Source organism: Macaca mulatta, chromosome 7 (genome assembly GCF_049350105.2).
Source record: "Macaca mulatta isolate MMU2019108-1 chromosome 7, T2T-MMU8v2.0, whole genome shotgun sequence".
In the NCBI taxonomy this organism is placed as follows: Eukaryota; Metazoa; Chordata; class Mammalia; order Primates; family Cercopithecidae; genus Macaca; species Macaca mulatta.
The window spans coordinates 178,318,822-178,342,516 of NC_133412.1; the positions used below are offsets into that span (position 1 = coordinate 178,318,822).

A 23,695-nucleotide genomic window follows, 5' to 3' on the forward strand; every position below is an offset into this window, starting at 1 on the left:
GGAGAGTACAGGGGGGCTGAGGCGGGGGCCAGGAGCCTCCCTGGGAGCAGAGGGCCCCGTTCAGAGAGCCAGGAGGGTATGGAGCCCCTGAGCCCCCCAGCATCTTTTCAGGAGTGTCTCTCAGATTAAGGAGCTTTGGGGTCTCATAAGGGGCTTTAGATTCTCTGACGTTACAGTTATTTGGAGTCTTTGAAGCTGAAGGGATTAAGAGTCTCTATATAGTGTTTAGGGTCTCTGAGGCTGGGGAAATTTGGTCTCTCTGTGAGTGAGATATTTAGGGCTCCTTAGGCTCGGGGGATTTGAGGATCTACGTCTTAGAGGATTTGGCGTTCCTCTGGGTGAAGGGATTTGAGGTCTCTGAAGCTGAGGAGGTGCTTTGGGGTCTCATGCCCAGGGGATTAAGTGCCCTCCAGTTTAGCGGATTTGAGTCCTTCAAGGTGGCAGGATTTGGGGTCACTTCAGGCTGAGAGGATTTATTGCTTCTCAGGGTGAGGGGATCTGAGGTCTCCCAGGCTGAAATCTGAAGGTCTTAGGCTGAGGGTTTGTAAGGGTTTTACGCTGCATGACCAAGGCCCCCCGAGTTCCTGTCAGTCTCTCCAATCTCCTCCCGCGCAGCCCACCCTGGCCGGGCGCCCTGTCGGAGCCCCTTGGGAGGTAAAAGCTGCCCACAGCATATTGATGAGACCGCCATCGGGGGGTGGCCAGAGGCAGGAAGGAAGGGTGCTGGAGGCTGATGGTGGCAGCCTTCAAGGGTGGGCATCCTTGAGTGCCCTTTCCCCCGTGTGCTGGGGACACACACGGCCAGGGCCCCTGTGGGGGCACGAGGGTCCTAGGTGGAAGGGGCATCTCCTTGCCCTCACTTGTTCGTGTGGGAGTTATGGAGCACAGATTCAGGGCTGGGCTCAGAGCACCCCAGGAGCCCTGTGGGGCCAGGGCGCTTAGCCCACTCCTTGGATGATCTCTGAGCAGTATGGGGTCCCCCAGCCTGCAAGGGGCAGGGCCTAAGGGAGCCAGGTTCTGTCTGATGGCACAAGCGGCCCTGCTGCCCACCCGACGGCCCCCACTCTGATGACTGCGGCCTGCTCTGCCCTGCCACACCCCAGCAAGCCCCTGCTTCCCCTGGAAGCTGCCCCTCCCCAGGCTTGAGCTGGACCCGAGCTGTGTGACCTGGGCAGGCTGAGGCTCTGTCTGCTCTTTTAGGGAGCGTTAGGGAGAGCTTGTGACATGCAAAGTCATAGCTGGGCCCTGTGGATGGAGAGGAGAGGCTGGGTCCACCCCAGTGGGGTCCTCCTGAGGCTGGGCCCAGTACCTCACCCCGCCTGGCCTGCCCACAGCACGAGAAGTACACCAGCCAGCTGCAGGTGAGTGTGAAGGGCTTGGCACCCAAGAGGAGCGAGGCGCTGCCGGAACACACACCGTACTGCGAGGCCTCGAACCCCAGGCCAGAGAAGGGGGACCGGAGACCAGGAACAGGTAGGCCCAGGCAGTGTGGAGCAATTTTACGCGCACACAGGGCTACTGCCAGGCCCTCTGCCCTGCACCTGCCTCCCTGCCCTCCTCACCCCTGTGCATGCATATGCCGTGCACACCCATACCCTCATCCATTGCACACACATACCCCTGTACACACACACCCCTCACCCATTGTGCACACCTACCCTTGCATACCCACATTCCTTACGCGTTGCACACACCTATCTGTGCATGCCTGCACCGCTCACCCCGTACACACCTACCCATGCACGCCTGCACCCCTCTTTGTTATACACACCCTACTCATGCACACCCACACCACTCACCCCTGTGCACACCTACCCATACATGCCCATACCCCTCACTGCTGTACACAGTTACCCATGCACGCCCACACTGCTCACCCCTGTGCACTCACACCCCCACCCCTGTATACACATCTACCCGTGCACACCCACATCCCTCACCTCTCACCCCACACACACAGCTACCCATGCACGCCCACACTGCTCACCTCTGTGCACACCTACCTGTGCATGCCTGCACCCCTTGGGCCCACAGTTCTTGTGGGGTTGGTGGACCACCCGCTGGGCACCCTGTGTCCCTCGTGGTGACAGGCGGGGGATGGGGGGGTGCGGCTATGCTCCCTAATATCAGGCATTTGGACTCGATTCTGCGGACCGAGCCAGCAGGGCTCAGGGGTTGGTGGTTTCTGACGAGACCTGATATGTGCCTTCGGCAGTCGGTGCAGCGGGTGGGCAGAAGTCTGGGAGGAAGGCAGCTGCACGAGGGTCCGGGTCTGCATCGGTCCAGTGGGCACAAGGGGAGGGGAAGGAGCTGAGAGTGAGAAAGTGCCTGGTCATGTGTGGAGGGGTCGGGGTGGGGGATCCAAGCCTGAGGCCCCAGTGTATGACTTGAGTTCTGGTTAGACAGGGGTGTATCTGGGCGCCCTTTCTCCTGCTCCCACCTTGGTCCAGGAAGGGTCACCCTGCCACCCCCAGCTTTGGCCCCACGTCTGCCGTGTTCCGCCGTCAGCCCACACATCTGTGTTGTACAGCCGCAGCTGCCGGCATCTGGTTGGGACGCAGGCCTGCCCAGAATGGAAGACCGCTGGGGACTGGGAAGCTTTCCAGAAAGCCATCTGAGCTCCCTGGTGCACCTGTCGGTGTCCAGGCTGTGAAACACACGCAGCTGGTGACGGCGGTGCGGAGCCGTCCGGGAGGTTGTGACAGGTGCAGCCAGCTGGGCAGCCTGGCTCCTTGGCTCCGTTAGAGCGAGGGCAGCACATTTTGGGGACCAAGGAGGGGTTCAGGGCCGGCAGCAGAGGGGAGACTGCCTGGTAGCAGATGCCCCTGCCTCAGCAGCCCCTGGGCGTGACCCTGGGTCAAGGGTGAGTTCCCAGGGAGGGATAAGGCATGTGTGACACCTCTCAGGGGCCCTGCATCCCCAGCGCAGTGTGCCCATGGTTCCTGACAGGTGACCGGCCTCCAACTCTCTGTCCACCCAGCAGTGTAAGCAGCTGGTGGCCATGATGCAGAGGCCCCCTGGGCTCCAGCAAGTATAGAAAGAGCTTGAGTGGAGGGCCCAGGAAGGAGACTGTGGGCATGAAGGCCAGCGCCCTGACCTGAGGGCACTGGACGCTGCTTCTGTTCACTGCTGCCATCGGGAAGGGCTGGGCTGCCAGCTTCGCAGAGGGAGTCAGAAGTCAGATTCCATCTGAAATACACAATTTCACTCTGGTTGTTAAGACAAACAAACTAAAACGCCACAGGGACCATGTAGACTGCAGTGGCTGCCCACTCCCAGGGCCACCCATTTGTGGCCTGAACTATTTACCAAGCCTTGGAGGTGGCTGGACCCAGGTGTGGGCTCCCCCTGGCCTCCTGTCCTCTCTGTTCAATGGGCTCTGGGGTCGAAGGCTAGGGCATGGTTGCAGGATGGTGTTGGAGGGGGCGCCCACCATGCCCCAGGGGATGAGCCTTTGAGCACACGGAGGGGAGGAAGGAGGGGCCAGGCAGGGAGGAGGGGCCAGGCAGGGAGGAGGGGCCAGGCAGGCAGGGAGCCTTTAAGCACTTGTGGGGGAGGGTGGGGCCAGGCAGGGAGGGGCCAGTGAGCCACCTCTGAACTCTAGGTAGTCAACATTCCCCACAGAGGTAGGGCCCTGGGCTGCCACAAGGCCAAGCTGGGAGGCGATGCCGGGGCCTGCCCCAGAGTCCAGCCTATCCTGGGGTGCCAGTTCTCTGCTTTTCACACTAGGGGCCCCAGCAACACAGGGTCTGAACTCTTGCTCCCTCCACAGAGGCAGCCTCTTACCGCACGCCCCTGTACGGGCAGCCCTCCTGGTGGGGTGAGGACGATGGTAGCACGCTGCCTGACGCCCAGCGCCAGGGAGAGCCCTACCCAGGTTGGTCCTGGGGCCAGGCTGGTGAGACCCTGAGGGCTCCCAGAGGGTGGTGTGTGAAGGGGATGGCCTGGGTTTGAGGAGCCCACTTCAGGGGACATGGGGCCTCTCTCCCCCTCTTGGGTGGAGTTGATGGTCCTGGCTGAGGAGGGTGGTAGCAGGTGGCTGCCCCGAGGCCGGGTCTGAAGACATCTTCCCACACCAGAGCGTCCCAAGGGGCCGGTGCAGCAGGACGGGGAGCTCCACAGCTTCCGTGCCCCCGCTGAGCCTCAGGGCTGCTCGTTCCGGCGGGAGCCCAGCTACTTCGAGATTCCCACGAAGGAGACCCCACAGCCGTCGCAGCCCCCCGACGTGTCGGCGCACGAGATGCCCACGAAGGATGCAGAGGCAGGTGGGGTCGGAGCGGCCCCTGTGGTGCAGAGCCACGCGTCCTTCACCATCGAGTTTGATGACTGCAGCCCCGGCAAGATGAAGATCAAGGACCATATCACCAAGTTTTCCCTGCGCCAGCGGCGGCCCCCGGGCAAGGAGGCCACACCTGGCGAGATGGTGTCAGCTGAGACCAAGGTGGCCGACTGGCTGGTGCAGAATGACCCGAGCCTGCTGCACCGGGTTGGCCCTGGGGACGACCGCCACAGCACCAAGAGCGACCTGCCTGTCCACACCCGCACTCTGAAGGGTGAGTGCCCAGCTGGCGGCCGTGCCAGTCCCGGGACAGGCAGGGGACCAGGCGTTGGCTGGGTCTGCACCGTTGCCATGCAGAGGGGCCCATTCAGCTGGGTTGACTTCCCGTTTTTCAATTAATTGCCCAAGAGCCACCTGCCTGATCAGGGGTCCGGTCCTGTGTCTTCCCGTTGTACTTCTCTGCCCTGTGTGGGGGCGCCCTGAGGGCTAGGGTGCTCTGTCAACTCAGCTCAGGCGTGGGGTGATGAGGCTGTCTGAAATCCACAGCTGTTTCCTTTCTCTTGGGCTGACAAGGTGGGGTCCCCTGTCCCCCCCAGGCCACAAGCACGAGGATGGCACACAGAGTGACTCAGAGGACCCCCTGGCCAAGGCGGCCTCAGCCACCGGGGTGCCCTTGGAGGCCAGTGGGGAGCAGGTGCGGCTGCAGAGGCAGATCAAGCGGGACCCCCAGGAGCTACTACATAACCAGCAGGCCTTTGTCATCGAGTTCTTCGACGAGGACACGCCCCGAAAGAAGCGGTCCCAATCCTTCACGCACACCCCGTCTGGGGACCCCAAGGCCGACAAGCGCCGTGGCCCGACACCGGCCGATAGGGACCGCCCCAGTGTCCCAGCCCCAGTCCAGGCGGGGGGCCGCAGCTCGGGGCCACAGAGGGCCGGCTCGCTGAAGCGGGAGAAGACAGAGGAACGGCTGGGCAGCCCCTCGCCTGCCTCCCGAACCCCTGCCCGCCCCTTCGGAAGTGTGGGGCGCCGTTCCCGCCTGGCCCAGGACTTCATGGCCCAGTGTCTGCGGGAGAGCTCCCCGGCCGCCAGGCCCAGCCCCGAGAAGGTTCCTCCCGTGCTGCCCGCTCCCCTGACACCCCGTGGGACCAGCCCTGTGGGCCCCCCGACCCCACCGCCCGCCCCTACCGACCCCCAACTGACCAAGGCACGGAAACAGGAGGAGGACGACAGCCTCAGTGACGCAGGGACATACACCATCGAGACCGAGGCACAGGACACGGAAGTGGAGGAGGCCCGAAAGATGATCGACCAGGTGCGGCCCGGCGGCGAATGAGAGCCCTCATGGGGACCAGGGTGGAGGTGGGTGGACGTTGTCCTGCTCCAACCCAGCCCTGGCTCCTGCCTCTGGCCCAGCTGGGCAGGAGGGAGCCTGGGGTGCTGCCCACAGCCCTGCCCTCACCTTCCCAGGGCTGGGTCTATATCCCATCCGCATGTCCCGCTGATAGCCAGGCTGTGTGTCCTGGCCACCAGCCACTCTGGCCAACCAGGTCCCTGCTCTCCCCATGGCTTGGGGGTGGCCGGTGTCAGTGGAGGGTTGGGAAGTGGGCTTCTCTGGCCCTCAGTGCCTGGGACCATTTCCTCTTGGCAGGTCTTTGGGGTGTTGGAGTCCCCTGAACTCTCCAGGGCATCTTCGGCCACCTTTCGCCCAGTCATCAGAGGGGACAGAGATGAGTCTGGTGATGGGGGTGTGGCCCAGCGGATGGCGCTCCTGCAGGAGTTTGCCTCCCGGCCACTGGGTGCGGCTCCCCAGGCGGAGCACCAGGTACAAGCACAGATGGCCACCCCAAGGAGGGGCTGGGCAGGGAGAGGGCAGCGTCCAAGCCGGGCCTGGGGACAGTAGACCCCTCATGGGGCGAGACTGGACTTTCCTCTGGGGGCACGCTCACCTGGAGGGTGAACGGGGGCTTCCACGAGGAGGGATCGGGGCCAGGTGTCAGATCCAGTGTTGATTTGAGGTCCTGGGCAAAACGGGCTCCGAGGTCAGGACAGGGCCACGGCTGCTCTGCCAACCTGGAACTGAGTTCTGTGGGGCTGCCTGGGCTGGGCCGGCAGGGGTCACATTGGAGCAAGTCCAGGCGAGGCAACTGGGACCCCTGGCTGCCTTTGCGGGGACATGTGCTCGCTCAAGCGGCAGGCCCAGGGTGGCGTGCATGCGTGGGGCTGGTGGTGGCTGCTCTGGATGCCCCTCCTGTTCCCTGGCACCCCCTGCTCCTCACCGTTGGGCTTGCACGTGGAAACACTCCCACCCTCCTCTCCACAGGGCCTCCCGGTGCCGGGCTCCCCTGGGGGTCAGAAGTGGGTGTCCCGCTGGGCCAGCCTGGCTGACAGCTACTCAGACCCGGGCCTCACAGGTAAGTGGCTCCAGTGCTGCAGGGGAGTCAGGGGCCAGGCCGGGGGGCTCAGGCCACTGACCACGGACACAGGCTGCCTCTTCCTGTGCATGGAGGCTGTGCATGGAGGGCCTGCAGACCAGCAGCCCTGTAAGCAGCTGCCTTTGTGCTCCACAGAGGATGGCCTGGAACGTAGAGGCGGGGAGCCGGAGGGGTCCCTGCCTGTGCGCACGCGGCGACGGCTCCCTCAGCTGCCCAGTGAGAGGGCCGACAGCCCTGCGGGCCCGGAGAGCAGCAGGAGGAGTGGGCCTGGGCCACCGGAGCTGGGCAGTGAGCAGCCCGGCCGCCTCTTTGGCCAGGAGGAGTTGGACCCTGACAGCCTCAGCGATGCCAGTGGTTCGGACGGGGGCCGAGGCCCTGAGCCAGGGGTGGAGCCACGGGACAGCAGACGCAGGAGCCCCCAGGAGGGGCCCACATGGAGCAGGGGTCGGTGCTCACCAAGGGCCCCCGGGGAGTCAACTCCCACCTCTTTCTTCATTGGGGACCAGGATGGGGATGCTGTGTTACCTAGGAAACCACTTACGGCTCCAGGGGATGGGGAGGGCTTAGGGCAGGCAGCCCAGCCCAGCCCCCCAGCACGGGATGGCATCTATGTCAGTGCCAATGGGAGAATGGTCATCCAGCTACGGCCTGGACGGTCCCCAGAACCCGATGGCCCTGCCCCACCCTTCCTCCGGCAAGAGAGCTTCACTAAGGAGCCAGCCAGTGGTCCCCCAGCGCCCGGCAAGCCCCCCAACATCTCCAGCCACCCACTTCTACAGGACCTGGCTGCTACCAGGGCCGCACGCATGGACTTCCACTCCCAGGACACCCACCTGATCTTGAAGGAGACAGAGACGGCCCTGGCGGCCCTGGAGGCCCGACTCCTCTCCAATTCTGTGGACGCCGAGTGTGAGGGGGGCAGTACTCCAAGGCCGCCGGAGGACGCCATGTCTGGGGACTCGGACGTGGACACTGCCAGCACAGTCAGCCTGCGCAGTGGCAAGAGCGGACCCAGCCCCACAACCCCGCAGCCCCTGCGGGCACAGAAGGAGATGTCGCCATCCCCGCCAGCTGCACAGGACCCAGGAGGCACCGCCCTGAGCAGTGCCCGTGAGCAGCCCTCAGAGAGACAGCGTCACCCACTTGGCCCGATGGACATGGGCCGTGGAGAGCCAGTACGGCGCTCAGCCATAAGGCGTGGCCACAGGCCCCGGGGGTCCCTGGACTGGCCCAGTGAGGAGCGTAGCCCTGTCCTCGCCCACCCACCCAGCTCAGAGGTGATGGCCTCCAACCATGAAACCCCTGAGGCCACCGGGGCAGGACGGCTCGGGTCTCGCCGGAAACCAGCAGCCCCACCGCCATCCCCCGCTTCCCGGGAGGAGCAGAGCCGCAGCTCAGCCAGCTCCCAGAAGGGGCCGCAGGCCTTGACCCGCTCCAACAGCCTGTCCACCCCTCGCCCCACACGGGCCTCCCGGCTGAGGCGGGCCCGGCTGGGGGACGCTTCAGACACTGAGGCCGCAGATGGTGAGCGGGGATCCCTGGGCAACCCTGAGCCTGTGGGCCGGCCAGCTGCTGAGCAGGCCAAGAAGCTGTCGCGCTTGGACATCCTGGCCATGCCCCGGAAGCGGGCCGGCTCCTTCACAGGGACTAGTGACCCCGAGGCAGCCCCTGCCCGCACCAGCTTCTCTGGCCGCAGTGTGGAGTTGTGCTGTGCCAGCCGCAAGCCCACCATGGCCGAAGCACGGGCTGTTGCCAGGAAGGCTGCCACCACAGCCACCAGCACGGGTCCCCGCCAGCCCTTCAGCAGAGCCCGCTCGGGCAGCGCTCGATACACCTCCAGTGAGTGCCAGGGCAGGTGGGAGGCCAGGGCCAAGGCAGAGCTGCCAGTAGGTCTGCAGCATCCTGGATGCCAGCTGAGTGTTGGCTGTGGGCCCCTGGTCCTGGCATGAGAGGAGCCTTTGTTCCCAAAGCTGGGGTAGATGTGTTGCTGGACTCACGTACACACACACATGTGCATGGCTGAGGGCAGGGCCCGTAGTGCCCTGATGTGGGTTGAACACCCTAACCATCTCTGGCGTGGTGGGGGCCTTCCATCCCCCAGGGTGGGTCTTCACCACTCTTCTGTACTCCTGGCTCAGGCCCCTGGTGCCTTACGGTCCCCACACCATCTGCCCATGGACCTGGGGCCCTAGGCCTGGGGAGGGCACTCCCGTGGATCTCTGCCGCAGTACTGTGGCTCAGTGAAGGGTGCCAGGTACACCTGTGCCCCCTGCTGGTAGCTGCTCTAACACCTTTCTGAGTCCGCAGGCCCCATGGCCAGGGAGGGAGGGAGGGCTGTGAGCAGAGTCCTGCCCCCCAGATGTCCATGGGCACAGCAAGCAGGGATGGTCCTCTGTGGCCACCAGAGCTGGCCTCCTACCTGGGGTGGCCAGACATCCGCGTCTGCAGAGCGGGGCCCACCCCGCCCGCCGAGGGAGCTGAGCTGTCCTGCGAGTGGATTGGTTTGAGGCCAAGGTGTTGCTGCTACTGCCTTCTGCCCTATGCTCCCACCTACCCACCCATGATCCCAGTGGAGCCTCTTCCCCAACTCCCAGGGTCCTCCCATGGCCCCGCCCCAACTGCTGGCTGCACTGGGCAGGCCCTGCGCGTGGCTGGAGGCTGAGGCAGGGTTTGCTGGAGGAAGGGGTGGGCTGGGGCCGAGGGTCACCGCTGCTTTGTGGAGCCTGCCATCCCTACCCCACGTGGTGCACTGGTAATGTTTGATCCAAGCATGCGGCTGGCCGTCATCCCCACCTATGGTGCAGGTGCACAGCTGCTGCCGGGCTCTCAGAGCAGGGCTGGTGAGGAGGCTAGGACTCCGCCCAGCAGGGGCGGAACCTGAAGCACTGGGCCTGACAAACTGAAGCAGGCAGCAGGGAGGGGCTGCAGTGGCCTTGCTCGGGCTCTGACTGGTCCTTGCCTGTCTGTCTGGTCCAGCCTGGGCCGCAGCAAGTCCTGGTAGGGAGGTCTACTCTGTTTTGGCATCTGCCAGGCACTGCTTTCCCACCACCTGTAAGGGGGTTTCCCACCTAATCAGGTGCAGACTGCTCCCGGGTCGCAGCCACTGGCCTGGGAGCACCAGGCTGCCTTCCCCGCATGTGCCCCTGGGCTGGTGGGGGCCTTGTGGCCCCTGGAGCTCAGCAGCTGTTGATGTTTCAATGAAGGGCTACTGGGTTGGGGCACCAGCCTTGACACTCCCCAGCCCTGCAGCACTAAGCCCTCGCCCACAGGGACCCTGGGACTGCCACAGGGTGCTGAGTGCTGCTTTGTTCTGTTCTTGCTTCTGAAACCAATTCACTCACCAAGACACGCGGCGCCGGCAGCAGGGCTCGGATTACACGTCCACCTCTGAGGAGGAGTACGGCTCCCGCCACGGCTCCCCCAAACACACACGCTCCCACACCTCAACAGCCACTCAGACCCCGAGGGCTGGAAGCTCCAGTCGGGCTCGTTCCCGGGTCCCTGGTCCCCGGGACACGGACGATGATGAGGAGGAACCTGACCCTTATGGTTTCATCGTGCAGACGGCAGAGATTGCGGAGATCGCCAGGTGAGCAACCCATTCAGAGTATATCCCCTGGGTCAATCCACTGAGTGCTGGTGCCTTTTCTCGAGTGAGAGCACCCTGAGGGCAGGGACCAGGCTGGGAGCTCCATTCTTGAGTGGATAGATGGTACGGCAGATGGCTGGCTAGCTGGATGGATGGATGGATGGATGGATAGGCGGGTGGGTGGGTGAGTGGGTAGGTGGATGGATGGGCAGGTGGATGGATGAATGGGCGGGTGGGTGGGTAGATGGATAGGTTGCTGGATGGCTGGGTGGGTAGGTGGGTGGATGGATGGATAGGATGGTGGGTGGGTGGGTAGATGGATAGATTTCTGTGTGGGTAGATGGCTGGGTGGGTAAGTGGTTGGATGGAGGATGGATGGATGGACAGGTTGATAGCTGCATGGATGAATAAGTGGATGAATGAATGGATGGGTGGAGGTTGGATGGATGGATGGAAGGATGGATGGAAAGGTTGGTGGGTGGCTGGGTGGGTTAATGGATAGGTAGATGGGTGGGTAGATGAATAGGTGGATAGATGGATGGATGGGAGAGGTTGGTGGGTGGGTGGGTGGATGGGTAGGTAGATAGATGGGTGGGTAGATGAATAGGTGGATGGATAGGAGAGGTTGGGGGGTGGATGGATGGATGGGTCGATGGGTGGGTTGATAAATAGGTGGATGGACGGGAGAGGTTGGTGGGTGGGTGGGTGGATGGGTAGGTAGATAGATGGGTGGGTAGATGAATAGGTGAATGGATAGGAGAGGTTGGGGGGGTGGATGGATGGATGGGTCGATGGGTGGGTTGATAAATAGGTGGATGGATGGGAGAGGTTGGTGGGTGGATAGATGGAAGGATGAATGGATAGGAGGGTGGGTGGGTGGATGGATGGATGGGCGGGTGGGTGGGTAGATGGATAGGTTGCTGGGTGGGTGGATGGGTGGTTGGATGGGTGGGTAGGTGGGTAGGTAGATGGATGGATGGATGAATGAGTGAGTGGGTGGATGGATGAGTGAGTGGGTGGATGGATGGATGAGTGAGTGGGTGGATGGATGAGTGAGTGGGTGGATGGATGAGTGAGTGGATGGATGGATGAGTGAGTGGGTGGATGGATGGATGAATGAGTAGGTGGGTGGATGGATGGATGGATGAGTGAGTGGGTGGGTGGATGGATGGATGAGTGGGTGGATGGATGGATGAGTGAGTGGGTGGATGGATGGATGAGTGAGTGGAAGAATGGATGGGTGGTGGATGAGTGAGTGGGTGGATGGATGGATAGATGAGTGAGTGGGTGGGTAGGTGGGTGAGTGGATGGATAGATGGAAGGATGGATGAGTGGGTGGATTGACAGATGTATGGATGAGTGGGTAGGTGGATGTATGGATGAGTGGATGGATGGATGGATGAGTGAGTGGGTGGATGGATGGATGAGTGGATGGATGGATGGGTGGTGGATGAGTGAGTGGGTGGATGGATGGATAGATGAGTGAGTGGGTGGATAGGTGGGTGAGTGGATGGATAGATGGATGGATGGATGAGTGGGTGGATTGACGGATGGATGAGTGGGTAGGTGGATGGATGGATGGATGAGTGAGTGAGTGGATGGATGGATGGATGAGTGGGTGGATGGATGGATGAGTGAGTGGATGGATAGGTAGACGGATGAGTGAGTGGGTGGATAGATGGATGAGTGAGTGGATAGATGGGTGGATGGATGAGTGAGTGAGTGGATGGATGGATAGATAAGTGAGTGGGTGGGTAGGTGGGTGGGTGGATGGATGGGTGGGTGCATGGATAAGTGAGTGGGTGGATGGATGGATGGATGAGTGGGTGGATGGATGGATGAGTGGGTGGATGGATAGGTGGACGGATGAGTGAGTGGGTGGATGGATGGATGAGTGCATGGATGGGTGGACGGATGAGTGAGTGGGTGGATGGATGAATAGATGAGTGAGTGGGTGGGTGGATGGATAGATGGATAGTTGGATAAGTGGGTGGATTGATGGATGTATGGATGAGTGAGTGGGTAGGTGGATGGATGGATGGATGGATGGATGAGTGAGTGGGTGGATGGATGGATGAGTGAGTGGGTGGATGGATGGATGAGTGAGTGGATGGATGGATGGATGAGTAGATGGATGGGTGGATGGATGAGTGAGTGGGTGGATGGATGGATGAGTGAGTGGGTGGGTGGATGGATGAGTGAGTGGATGGATGGATGGATGAGTAGATGGATGGGTGGATGGATGAGTGAGTGGGTGGATGGATGGATGGATGAGTGGGTAGATGGATGAATGGATGAGTGGGTGGGTAGATGCAGATCTTCCCAGGAGGTGGAGGGCCTCCTCAATGGTTTTTATTAGAAATGAACTTCTTCATGTGGTCATTCAGTAACAGGGCCCTCTCCAGGCCAGGCACTGGGGAGGATGGGGTAGGGAGTTGGGTGGGAGTGAGAGTGGTCTTTGCCAAGCAGTGGTCAGTACTGCAAAGGCAGGCCCTGAAAGGCTGTGGGGCAGGCAGGGGAGGTCCCAGGACCAGGGGGATGGCAAGTGTTTGTTGTGGAGGATGCTGAGCTTGAAGCCCATGAGGCACCTGGAAGGAGGTGGCCAGGAGCAGGCAGCCCTTAGAGAGTGGCCCACACTGGGTTGGAGGCGCAGGCACTTGAGGCTGTGAGCAGCATGAAGTTGGTGGGGAGGACCTGGGGGGCTTGGAATGATGGGGACTGGGGACAGGGCTCTTGGGATGCTTGAGGTGTTGATAGGAGTGTAGGGAAGAAGGCTGCCAACAGCTGAGGAAGTGGGCATAGGGTTGGGGCTCTGGACAGAGACACTGCACCTGGGTGAGAAGGGGGTTTCCAGGCCTGAGAGCAGAAGGGGACATGGGGGGCCCATGTGAGTTTCTGGAGTTCTCTGCCTTCCACAGTGGGTGAGCTGGAGCATGCGATGTGCCAGGGGCAGGAGGCCAGAGAGTGCTGGGCAGGGGCCCGAGGGCCAGGGGCACGTGCCAGTTGGTGTCACCCGGAGGTGTAGGGATGGCTTCCATGTTTTGTTTTGATGTGGAAGGGTGGACCCAGTCCTGAGTGAGGCCAGGGCAGCCAGTGGACTGCGCAAGGCCATCTGGGCAGAGGGCGCTGGGGCTGTTTCTCTGGTCGTGCCAGCATCTGGCAAGGGGAGGGGGAGGGTCCTCAGGGTGGTCTGTTCCTTGGGTGACTGCCAGTGTGGGGGCCAAGGAGGCTTGGGGTAGGGCCTGTCCCCATGAGGATGGGTGGTTGACAGTGACAGGGACCCCGGGTCCCCAAGGCCTGGGCTGAAGGCCTAAGTGGGGCAGGACTTGCTGGTGGCCCAGGTGCTTAAGGGGCCGGCAGGAGAGGCAACAAGGCTGTGTGCTCCAGCAGAGGGCAGGGAGCTGCTCAGGCCCCCGCAGGCCCCTGTCCTCGCTGGGAAATGTCTGTTACCTCAGCAGGGTGGAGGCCTGTGCCCCCTCGGCACATCCTAGGGGGACTGAGCGGGCAAGGCTTGAGCAGGGGGCTAGGCTGAGCTGCCACTGGCCTCACTGACCTGCAAGGGGTCCCCTGCCTCTCTGGATCTGCCTGCCCCACCCTCTGCCCAGCCCCTACCCTCAGTGTGAGGAGTGCCAGGCTCTAGTTGCTGTGACCTCAGCCCACTCCCTTCCTTGCCTCAGTTTCTCTGCCTGCAGAGCTGGACGCCTGTGACACCCACACGTTCTATGGCTGAGTCCCATCCATCCCATTTGGGCCCCGCAGCTGTGATGCTGGCCCTGGGGGACCAGAGAGGGAGGAGGTGTGGCCTGCCCCAGAACCAGCAGGGGTCTCTGTGCACCCTTCTTTTCAGGTTCCATCCCAGCCCCTCACCATCCCTCCTTGTGGCTGAGGGGAGTTGGGCCTCCCTGTAGGGCCATGGCCAGTGCCTGTGTAACCAGTGGCTAGGCCAGTGTTTGGGGCCAGGCTGGGGAGCACCTCCCCCAGGCCCCACCTCTGGCCGGCAGCTGCCTGGGAGCTGGGAGGGACTTTGAGGCCTGTCTGGCCCCTGCTGCCCCGACTTCCCCTGTGCAGAACCTGCCGTCTTTCCTGCCGGCTGCAGGCTGAGCCAGACGCTGGTGAAGGACGTGGCCATCCTAGCCCGGGAGATCCATGATGTGGCTGGGGACGGTGACACACTGGGCTCCTCGGGGCCTGCCCACAGCGCCTCCCTCAGCACCATGCCCAGCACCCCCGCCTCGACCATCTCTGCCCGGGAGGAGGTGAGCCCCAGGCTTTCTGAGGCCCCTGTGCCAGAGCCACCCTCGAGGAAGGTCAGTCCAGGTCCCCACAGCCCTTTGCACGCCTCGGCTGAGGCCCTGCTGCGCATGCCCCCTTGGTGAGCTGGAGCGTGTCCCCCTGGGTCAGCGCCCCAAACGGCCACCGGAGAGCTCAAGGTCTGGGGAGCTCGCGGCGCTTGAGTCAGGCTTGACTGTGCCGTCATCCCCAGCCCAGCTGCCTTCATGGCGGGGCAGGGACACAGGAGGGACCCTGCACAGATGGAAGGTGGGTGTGCTGTGTCCACCTGCCAGGCCGGAGCAGGGAGGTGCAGCTGGCCACAGCCTGGCAGGAGCCTCTGCCCGGGGCCCACGGTGCCGGCCCTCCCTTTTGCAGCTGGTGCAGCGCATCCCTGAGGCCAGCCTCAACTTCCAGAAGGTGCCTCCTGGCTCACTGAACTCTCGGGACTTTGACCAGAACATGAATGACAGCTGTGAGGACGCCCTGGCCAACAAGACACGGCCTCGGAACCGAGAGGAGGCATGGTGCCCACTGCCGCCACGGAGCTGGGTGTCGGGGGGAGCAAGGGCAGGGCTCCTCGAGGGCAGGGGCCATGCTGATGCCGGGCTCTTGTAGGTGATCTTTGATAACCTGATGCTGAACCCGGTGTCCCAGCTGTCGCAGGCCATCCGTGAGAACACGGAGCACCTTGCCGAGAAGATGAAGTGAGTCAGCTTCCCGGCTGAGGTGGATGCCCGGACACCAACAGAGCTGCATGAGCTGAGACTCAGGCCTGGCTGAATCCCTCAAGGGCAGTGGTTTTATGGGTACACTCGTGTGCACCCGTGCAGCCAGCCCTCCTGTGTGCACGTGTATGCGGCTCCCAGCAGGCAGACCCTGAACTCAGAGGAGCCAGCGCCTCCAGGGTGGCCCTTCCTCCCCTTCTCTCCTAGCCCTCATCCTGGGCCCAGCCCTCCCCACCGCCCAGTGTTAGACACACAGATGGGAATTTGGTGCCCGTTAGCCCAGGTCATGCATCAGGCCTCAGTTTTCCCCTTAGGCCCAGGTGGGGTGGGATGAACTTCACCATAGCAGAGGAGGTCTGGAGAATTGTGCCTCAGCTCTGTCCTCCCTGTCCTTGTCCCCCCATTTCTGCCTCCCCTGCCTCGGACAGGATCCTCTTTCAGAACACAGGGAGAGCCTGGGAGGACCTGGAAGCCAGGATCAACGCTGAGAACGAGGTGCCCATCCTGAAGACATCTAACAAGGTGAGCGCCGGGGCCTGGTGCCCCTGGGCCCGCCCCCAGCCAGCCTCACTTTGCCCGGCTGGCCCTAAACCTTGTCCCAGCTCCTGTACCCAGAGCCCCGGGGCGGGGCTGTGGCCTCAGAAGTTGACTCCACCTCCCTTCCTGCCATGTTTCCAGGAAATCAGCTCCATCCTGAAGGAACTGAGGCGGGTGCAGAAGCAGCTGGAAGGTGAGTGTGGCCCAAGCCCAGGACAGTGAGGGAGGCTGGCAGGGCCTTGTGGGGAACCCTGACTCACAGGGTGGCAGCGGGTGAACTGGATCTGCAGCCTGACCCTCCCTCCCCACCTCCAGTTATCAATGCCATCGTGGACCCCAGTGGGAGCCTGGACCTGCTCACAGGAAACAGGAGCTTGGCCAGCTCTGCACAGCCGGGGCTGGGGAAGGGCCGTGTGGCTGCCCAGAGCCCACCCTCGCCCGCCTCAGCTGAGGCCCTGCTGCCGGCCCTGCCGCTGAGGAGTTTCCCACAGCGGGTCAGCTGTGGGCCTCCCAGCCTCCCGGACCCCACCTTCCTCCCTGATGCCGAGAGGTTCCTGATCTAGGCCCCGGACCTGGCCAGGCTGGCTTCCCTGTGCGTGTGCGTCTCTGCCTCCCGTCCGCCGCACGCCCGCCTGCCTGGCCGCAGGTGGTTCTCCCTGAAGACCCCCACATGTGCCATATCCCCGTGGGCGGGTGCCTCCCACGCCCTTGCTCCCTCGTCAGCTCCCAGCCAGCACCCTACTCACCCTGTCCAGCCCTGTGGCCACCCCCACCCCCGCCCCACCCCCTACAGGTCTCTGGCCCAGCTCCTGGCCAGGCTGCTGCCAAGGTCAAGCCCTCAAGGGCATTACCCCACCTCCTCTTCATCACTGTTATTTTTGTCTTTAGCTTTAAAGGAAAGAGTCGTTGGTGCCATTGCAGGTGCCCCTCCAGGCCTGACTGGCTCCACCAGGCACTAACCTGTCATACCCCTTTGTACTGGCCTGCGGCCATGCAGAGGAAGAGAGGTCGACTGTGGGGTCATTTGGTGCCAGACATGGAGCTGGGGCAGGCTCACCTGTCCCGGGACTATCTAAGATGGCAGGGCACTTGCCCTGGTGGCTCCCACCTGGCCCCAGGCCTTTTATAGGCAGGAGCCCCACTGCTTCCAGCCTTTGGTGCCAACACAGTTGCCAAACCCATTGAGCTTGGGGCTGTCCCGTGGAGCCCTCCTGGGTGTGGACCAGGGGCTGGTTGAGAGCTGAGCCATGCACACAGGTACAGATACCCCCCCACTCCCATGCACTCGGCTAGTCCAGGCGCCTCCATGCTGCACCATGAGGACTGTGGGGCATGTCCCTGTGAGGGGCTATGGGCCTCTGTACTTGGGCTTCCAAGGGCCTGGGCACAGCCGGGTGCGTGGCAGCCCTTCAGGCGGGGGTGAGTGCACAACCAAAGTGACTGGAAGCCGGGTTTCCGGAAGCTCACAGCTTGGCCTGCACTACACGCCCTCCCCTTTGGTTTCATGCCATCAGGCCTCAAGTGGGCATGGGGGCAGGGACGGGCCCAGGAACTGTTGTTTTCTCAGGATTCTTTCAGCTGGGAACATGGCAGGTGAGCAGAGCTTGGCCTCTCTGCCGTGGCCCCTGCTGGGGCAGCCCGTGTTGCCAGAGCCTCTAAGCCAAAGAGCCCATTGGCCGTGGTTGGTGGGGATGGACGTGGGGGGTGTCCCACCTGGACCAGACTGGCGTAGGTGAGCTCCATACCCCACCTGGCATTGGTACAAGAGTCGGACCTGGACAGGGCCAGCTGCTGGGGGAGCGGCGCTGGGGGCTGGAGGCTGGAAGTGGGTGGTTTGTGTCCCCTGTTTACTTTTAGCTGATCTGGGGTTGGGTGTACGGGTTCTGTGCCTCTGAGCCCTGCGGCCCACCTGATGTTTACGTGTGGGGGGGGCGGGGGGGCAGGTGTCTCCCCCTGGTCCCCGCCCCAAGAGCCTGCTGTCTATATGGAGGAGGTGCTAGTCCGGCCCACCGGGCTGCTGCCCACCCCTGCATGCCTCAGTTGCCCACCCCGCCTGCCCCTGGACATGAAGTGGTCACTCTTCCTCCACGGCTCCTTCCCACCCCTCAGCAGTGGCAGTGCGATGTTTTGAATTCACAAGTTCCTGCTCCTCCCCATGCTGAGCTCCTTTTTTCCTCCCCCTCCAGCCTTTGCCTGGGAATGGTCCTTGTTTGCCAGGCTTCTCGGAGGGTTCACTGTACATTCGTTCTCAGGTGGTCTTGTGGCTGTCTTTCGGAAAATGGTTATTTTATATGATTTGTCATGGAATTTGTTCTAATAAATCATTCTTCTATCACATGGCAGCACGCTGGAGCCTGTCACCTTGGCCTTGCTTCTCTATCCATGGTGTTTGGGATGGGTGGGGCCCTGCATGTAGGACAGACCAGGGGAGGCTGCAATTCAGAGATACTGCCACCAGGGGGCGGCCTGGGCTAGAAAGCAGCATTTCCAGATGTTGACTCCTAAGAAACAGAAGAACTAATTTATGAAAACTCTTCAGTGAGACAGCATCCAAGAGCACTGTTTTTTTGTTTTGTTTTGAGATGGAGTCTCACTGTCTCCCAGGCTAGAGTGCAGTGGCGCGATCTCGGCTCACCACAAGCTCCGCTTCCCGGGTCCACGCTGTTCTCCTGCCTCAGCTTCCTGAGTAGCTGGGACTACAGGCGCCCGCCACCACGCCCGGCTAATTTTTTGTATTTTTTAGTAGAGACGGGGTTTCACCGTGTTAGCCAGGATGGTCTCGATCTCCTGACCGTGATCCGCCTGCCTCGGCCTCCCAAAGTGCTGGGATTACAGGCGTGAGCCCAGCCACTGCGCCCGGCCGAGAGCGCTGTTTAAAACTTCGCTCATCCTGCATAAAAATAGGCAGTGAGCAGGCACACAGCCGCCGTGCGGTTAGCGCCACCTCCTGCCGCAGTTCCTTCTCCCTGCTACGGCTTTGGAGGACACCCACTGCCCGTCATTGCGTCACATCACTGGCACCCATCACACCCGGGTCACTGGAGGTGTCGGAGGTCGCTGTCCACCTTCAGCCACAGGGCGGGCCCCACGGGCACTGATGTGCTGTCGGGCTGCCAGGCTACCAGGCAGCGGCTCAGGTCCTCAGCGAGGCTGACCTTGAGACCCTGGCGGGAGTAGCAGGGCGGGCTTTTTACCTCCGCAGCCCAGCTGTCCAGCTGCTCCGAGCCCCTCATCCTTCCACTCCCTGTGATGGTTGTGGATCGCCAGATGTTCCTGGGTGGACTGCCTTTATGATGCCACCCTCGCCTGTCTTTGGGGACGCATCTGAGTTTGCAAGGGGATGGTTGAGCCGAGCGGCCCACCAAGAACTTGAGGACGGGGCTCCACAGGCTCATGCGGCCACTCGGGGCCTCCACGCCTTGCCTTGCCATCTGAACCATCTCAGTGCCACTCCCAGGGCCACACTTGAGGTGGTCACTGCTGGCCCAGTCACTGAGACCTTAGTCTGGGCAGCAGACCCCTGAGGGCCTTCTGAGCGGGGCCCTTCAATGGGCCTTCCCAGAGACCCAGGGCCCACTGGAAAGTCAGCCTGAACATACACCCCGGGGCTCACGGCTGCAGAAGGTTCAGGGGGGCGCTGGCCTTAGGGTGGGGCTGGGCCCAGGGGGCCAGTGGGCAGAGATTTGTTTTGGTGGGCTCAACATTCCAGGACCTCCCCTAAGGAGTGCAAGCTTCTCTCGTTTCTTGTCTGGTCAGAGAGAGGAGGGCTTTGACTGGGTGTAAGGGCACAGGGGCTGCGGGAGGAGGCGGTGGAGGGCAGATGGGCCGCGTGGAGAGGGTGGAACCTGAAGAGGCTGCGTCCCCGGTGGAGGGGCAGAGAGGGCCAAGGACATGCCCAGCTCCTGGCCCAAGTGGTCCAGATGTGGGGTCAGTGGGTGAGCCGCTCAGGTGACAGTTGGAGAATGCAGTCAGGGAACTGGAACTGAGGAGAGAGATCCCTGTGGGACACGGGGCGCTCGGTGGCTCAGGGCCTGCTTTGGGTCTTGGGTCATTTGCAGGAGTGAGTGAAGCACACATGTGGTTTGTGTCCAATTAATCTTGCTAGTGACAAATATAAGAAACCGTTAGACAGAATGAAGCCCACACCTTTTCCATGTAAAAATTAATGGTTTCTTTTTCAGATAAAATTTTCAGAAAAATTCAAAGAAATGATGGCCAGTCAAATCATGACCAAAAAGGATAGTAAACTGTTTTTACTCTCAAATATAAAATTCTGCTTAAAATAAAATTTTACTGAGAAGGTTGTCATGATTTAGCTTGAAGAAGAACTTAAAATCATGCCACAGGCCATTTCTGCTTTTGGCCGTGAGTAACGGGTACAGGATGGATTTGCCTTCTCACCTTGAACAGTGAGAAAATGACAAAATATGTGAAATGGCAGTTTTCAGACACTGGACAGCAGGCAGCACAGGACCGTGATGCCAAGAAAGGAAAGGAATGAGGTGAGCCCGACTGCCCTGCCTTCCCTCCTGCAGCAAAGCTCGTGTCTGGTTTTCTCACTGGTCCAGGTGAGAAGGCGAACCCATCCTGTACTCCTGTCGCTCATGGCCAGAAGCAGGAGTGGCCTGTGGCGTAATTTTAAGTTCTTCCTTAAGCTATCAATTATAAGGGAATTTCTTTCCTCCTTTCTTTTCTTTTCTTTTTTTTTTTTTTTTTTGGAGATGGAGTCTCGCCGAGTGCAGTGGTGTGATCTTGGCTCACTGCAACCTTCTCCTCCCGGGTTCAAGCGATTCTCCTGCCTCAGCCTCCTGAGTAGCTGGGATTACAGGCACGCGCCACCACGCCTGGCTAATTTTTGTATTTTTAGTAGAAACGGGGGTTTCGCCATGTTGGTCAGGCTGGTCTCAAACCCCTGACCGCAAGTGATCTGCTGCCTTGGCCTCCCAAAGTGCTGGGATTACAGATGTGAGGCACTGCACCCAGCCTTTAAGTTTTTCTTTATGTATTTCAAAGCTATGCTATTAGGTGCATACAATTTAGAATTATTAACTTACTGGTCGATGAGCCGTTTTATCATTATGAAGTCTTCTGTAATTATTTTTTTATCTGAAGTCCATTTTGTTTCATATTATTATAGTCATGCCAGCTTTTATTCTAGTTAATGTTATCATGATTTATCTTTTCCATCCTTTTATTTATTTATTTAAACCAACTCACTTCAAAGAATTTCTATCCTTTTAACGAAATTTCTTGTGGGGCTTGTTTTAAAATATTCAGTCTGACAATATTTCTTTTAATTGGAGTATTTTTAGTATACACTTATTATATTTATCAATGTGCTTAGGATTAAATCTGCTATATTACATCTGCTATTTGTTCTTTTTTCTCCCTTTTTTTCCTTTTTTAGGATTAAAATTTTTTATTTTACATCCTCCAATTTGCTTGTTAGTCATACTTTTATCGTACTAGTAGCAATTACTCAAACAATTATAAAATTAATCCTCCACTAATTATGGTCTAATATGAATTGTTCTTTTACTACTTTCTGGCAATTATACAATTACAATTATAAAATCATTTACAATTATAAAATTCATCCTTCACTTATCAGGGCCTAATGTAAATGTGTACTTTCATCACTTCCTGGACAATGTAAAGACATTCTAACGCTTTATTTATTTATTTATTTATTTATTTATTGAGACAGAGTCTTGCTCTGTCACCCAGGCTGGAGTGCAGTGGTGCGAACTCGGCTCACTGGAACCTCCGCCTCCCGGGTTCACTCCATTCTCCTGCCTCAGTCTCCCAAGGAGCTGGGAGTACAGGCATGTGCCACCATGCCCAGCTAATTTTTTTTCATTTTTAGTAGAGACGGGGTTTCACCATGTTGGTCAGGCTAGTCTTGAATTCCTGACCTCAAACGATCCACCCGCCTTGGCCTCCCAAAGTGCTGGGATTACGAGTGTGAGCCACCGCGCTCTGCCCTTCTGATGCTTCAAATCCATTGGCCTCTCTCCCACTTTTTGTGCTGTCATTCTCAGGCATTTCAATTCTGCACATATGTTAACCACACAATAAATCATCTTATCATTTTCTGCAGCCGGCGTGCATCGAAACGCACCAGCGTGTTTCTTCTCTGCTGCTCTCTTGTTCTTTCCCTCCTGCATTTCCATGTTTCCATCCAGGACCAGTTTCCAAAGGCCTCCATTGTGATCTGTCTTGTTTATTAGTGCATGTTTGCTGTGAGGAATTCTCTCAATTCACTGGGGAGGGTGTCCGAAAATGTTTTTATTTTGCCTTTCTCTTTCGCTTGAAATAGCACCCCAAGTTGGTATTATTTTCTCTTGGTGCTTAGAGAATGTTGTTCCATTGTCTTCCGGCCTTCAGTGCTTACGTGGAGAAGTCAAGAGCCTCACTGTTGCCTCTTTGAAGGTGGCATCTTGTTTTTTCCTGGCTGTTATTTGTTTACTTTATTTTTATTTTTCTAGAGACAGAGTCCTCCTGTCTTGGCCTCCCAAAGTGTTGGGATTACAGGCGTGAGCCACTGTGCCCCACCTCCTGTTACTGATTTTCTCCTAGTTACTGAGTTTTCAGTGGCTTTACTACAATGTGCTTAGGAGTATGTTTGTATTTCTTTATCATGAAATGTGTAGTACTTCTTGCACATGCAGTTGGTATGTCTTTCATTGGTTTTGGAAAAGTTGCATTCATTTTCTCTTCAGATATTGTTCTGCGCCATTTGCAGTCTCCCCTCTGGGATTCGAGTGACAGATGTGGTAGGCCTGTTGACTGCATCCTGTGTGTCTCTGATGCTATTTTCCGTGCATTTTTTTCTGTGTGCTTCAGTCGTCTGTTGGCTGCTGACCTCAATTCGTGCTCGTTAATCTTCTCTTCAGTTCTGTCCACTAATAGTCTGTTAACCCATCTGTCACACTTTTTTTTTTTTTTTTTTTTTTTGAGACGGCGTCTCGCTCTGTCGCCCAGGCTGGAGTGCAGTGGCCGGATCTCAGCTCACTGCAAGCTCCGCCTCCCGGGTTTACACCATTCTCCTGCCTCAGCCTCCCGAGTAGCTGGGACTACAGGTGCCCGCCACCTCGCCCGGCTAGTTTTTTGTATTTTTTAGTAGAGACGGGGTTTCACCGGGTTAGCCAGGATGGTCTCGATCTCCTGACCTTGTGATCTGCCCATCTCGGCCTCCCAAAGTGCTGGGATTACAGGCTTGAGCCACCACGCCCGGCGCACACTCTTTACTTTGGTTATTTTATCCTTAGTTCTAGAGTTTCTATTTGATTTTTTCAAGATTTCATTTCTCTGGTGAAAATTTCCATCTCGTCACTTATTTCTCAGAGCACAGTCATCAGAGTCATTTCAAAGTTCCAACAGTTTCATCCCCTGCTTTTACACTTGGGTCTATATATTTTTTAATGTATCTGGTAACTCTTGATTTAAAATGACACACTGTGACTAGGGAAAAAAAGTACAATCTCTGGATGACATTGTGGCCATCAGAGAGGACCCACCCTGTCCTCTGCCACAGAGCAGGGACAGATCACCAGTCAAGTTGGGCCTGAGCTGTCTAGGACAGGCTGTAGACATGGTAAGACTTGTTCCGCTTCTTGTTTGCCTTCTGATTTACCTCTTTGTCGTGCTTCTAGGGCACACCCCTCTGGGGTCTCAACTGCAAGCCAGGAGAGTTTAGCAGCACCCTCCTCCTTTGAAGGAAGTCCTGGGCTCAATTTTGCTTCCCCCGAGCCACAATACAGTGAAGTTTCACTGAACTCTTCAACCACTCAATGCTCAGTCTCTTAGCTGAGCCAAACGTGACTCTCATGTCAGGTGAGAATTAGCCACTGCCTCA

General features: G+C 59.3%; 1 protein-coding gene across 11 annotated transcripts in view; it reads left to right on the plus strand.

Annotated features, from left to right (window-relative positions):
* Positions 1 to 18,179, plus strand: part of CEP170B (centrosomal protein 170B) — a 32,563-nt gene extending 14,384 nt beyond the window's left edge. For 2 of the 11 annotated variants that reach the window (XM_077942011.1, XM_077942010.1), the window contains exons 6-19: positions 1,335 to 1,473; positions 3,773 to 3,898; positions 4,080 to 4,553; positions 4,876 to 5,594; positions 5,931 to 6,104; positions 6,603 to 6,693; positions 6,850 to 8,553; positions 10,060 to 10,303; positions 14,400 to 14,610; positions 14,951 to 15,094; positions 15,191 to 15,279; positions 15,729 to 15,822; positions 15,979 to 16,030; positions 16,153 to 18,179. In XM_077942011.1, coding sequence (XP_077798137.1) covers positions 1,335 to 1,473; positions 3,773 to 3,898; positions 4,080 to 4,553; positions 4,876 to 5,594; positions 5,931 to 6,104; positions 6,603 to 6,693; positions 6,850 to 8,553; positions 10,060 to 10,303; positions 14,400 to 14,610; positions 14,951 to 15,094; positions 15,191 to 15,279; positions 15,729 to 15,822; positions 15,979 to 16,030; positions 16,153 to 16,400 — 4,509 coding nt within the window. In that variant the 3' untranslated portion in view covers positions 16,401 to 18,179. The remainder of the gene's footprint in view (positions 1 to 1,334; positions 1,474 to 3,772; positions 3,899 to 4,079; positions 4,554 to 4,875; positions 5,595 to 5,930; positions 6,105 to 6,602; positions 6,694 to 6,849; positions 8,554 to 10,059; positions 10,304 to 14,399; positions 14,611 to 14,950; positions 15,095 to 15,190; positions 15,280 to 15,728; positions 15,823 to 15,978; positions 16,031 to 16,152) is intronic. The other 9 variants (XM_077942013.1, XM_077942012.1, XM_015144601.3 and 6 more) reach the window with 7 other exon arrangements.
* The last annotated feature ends 5,516 nt before the right edge of the window (positions 18,180 to 23,695 follow it).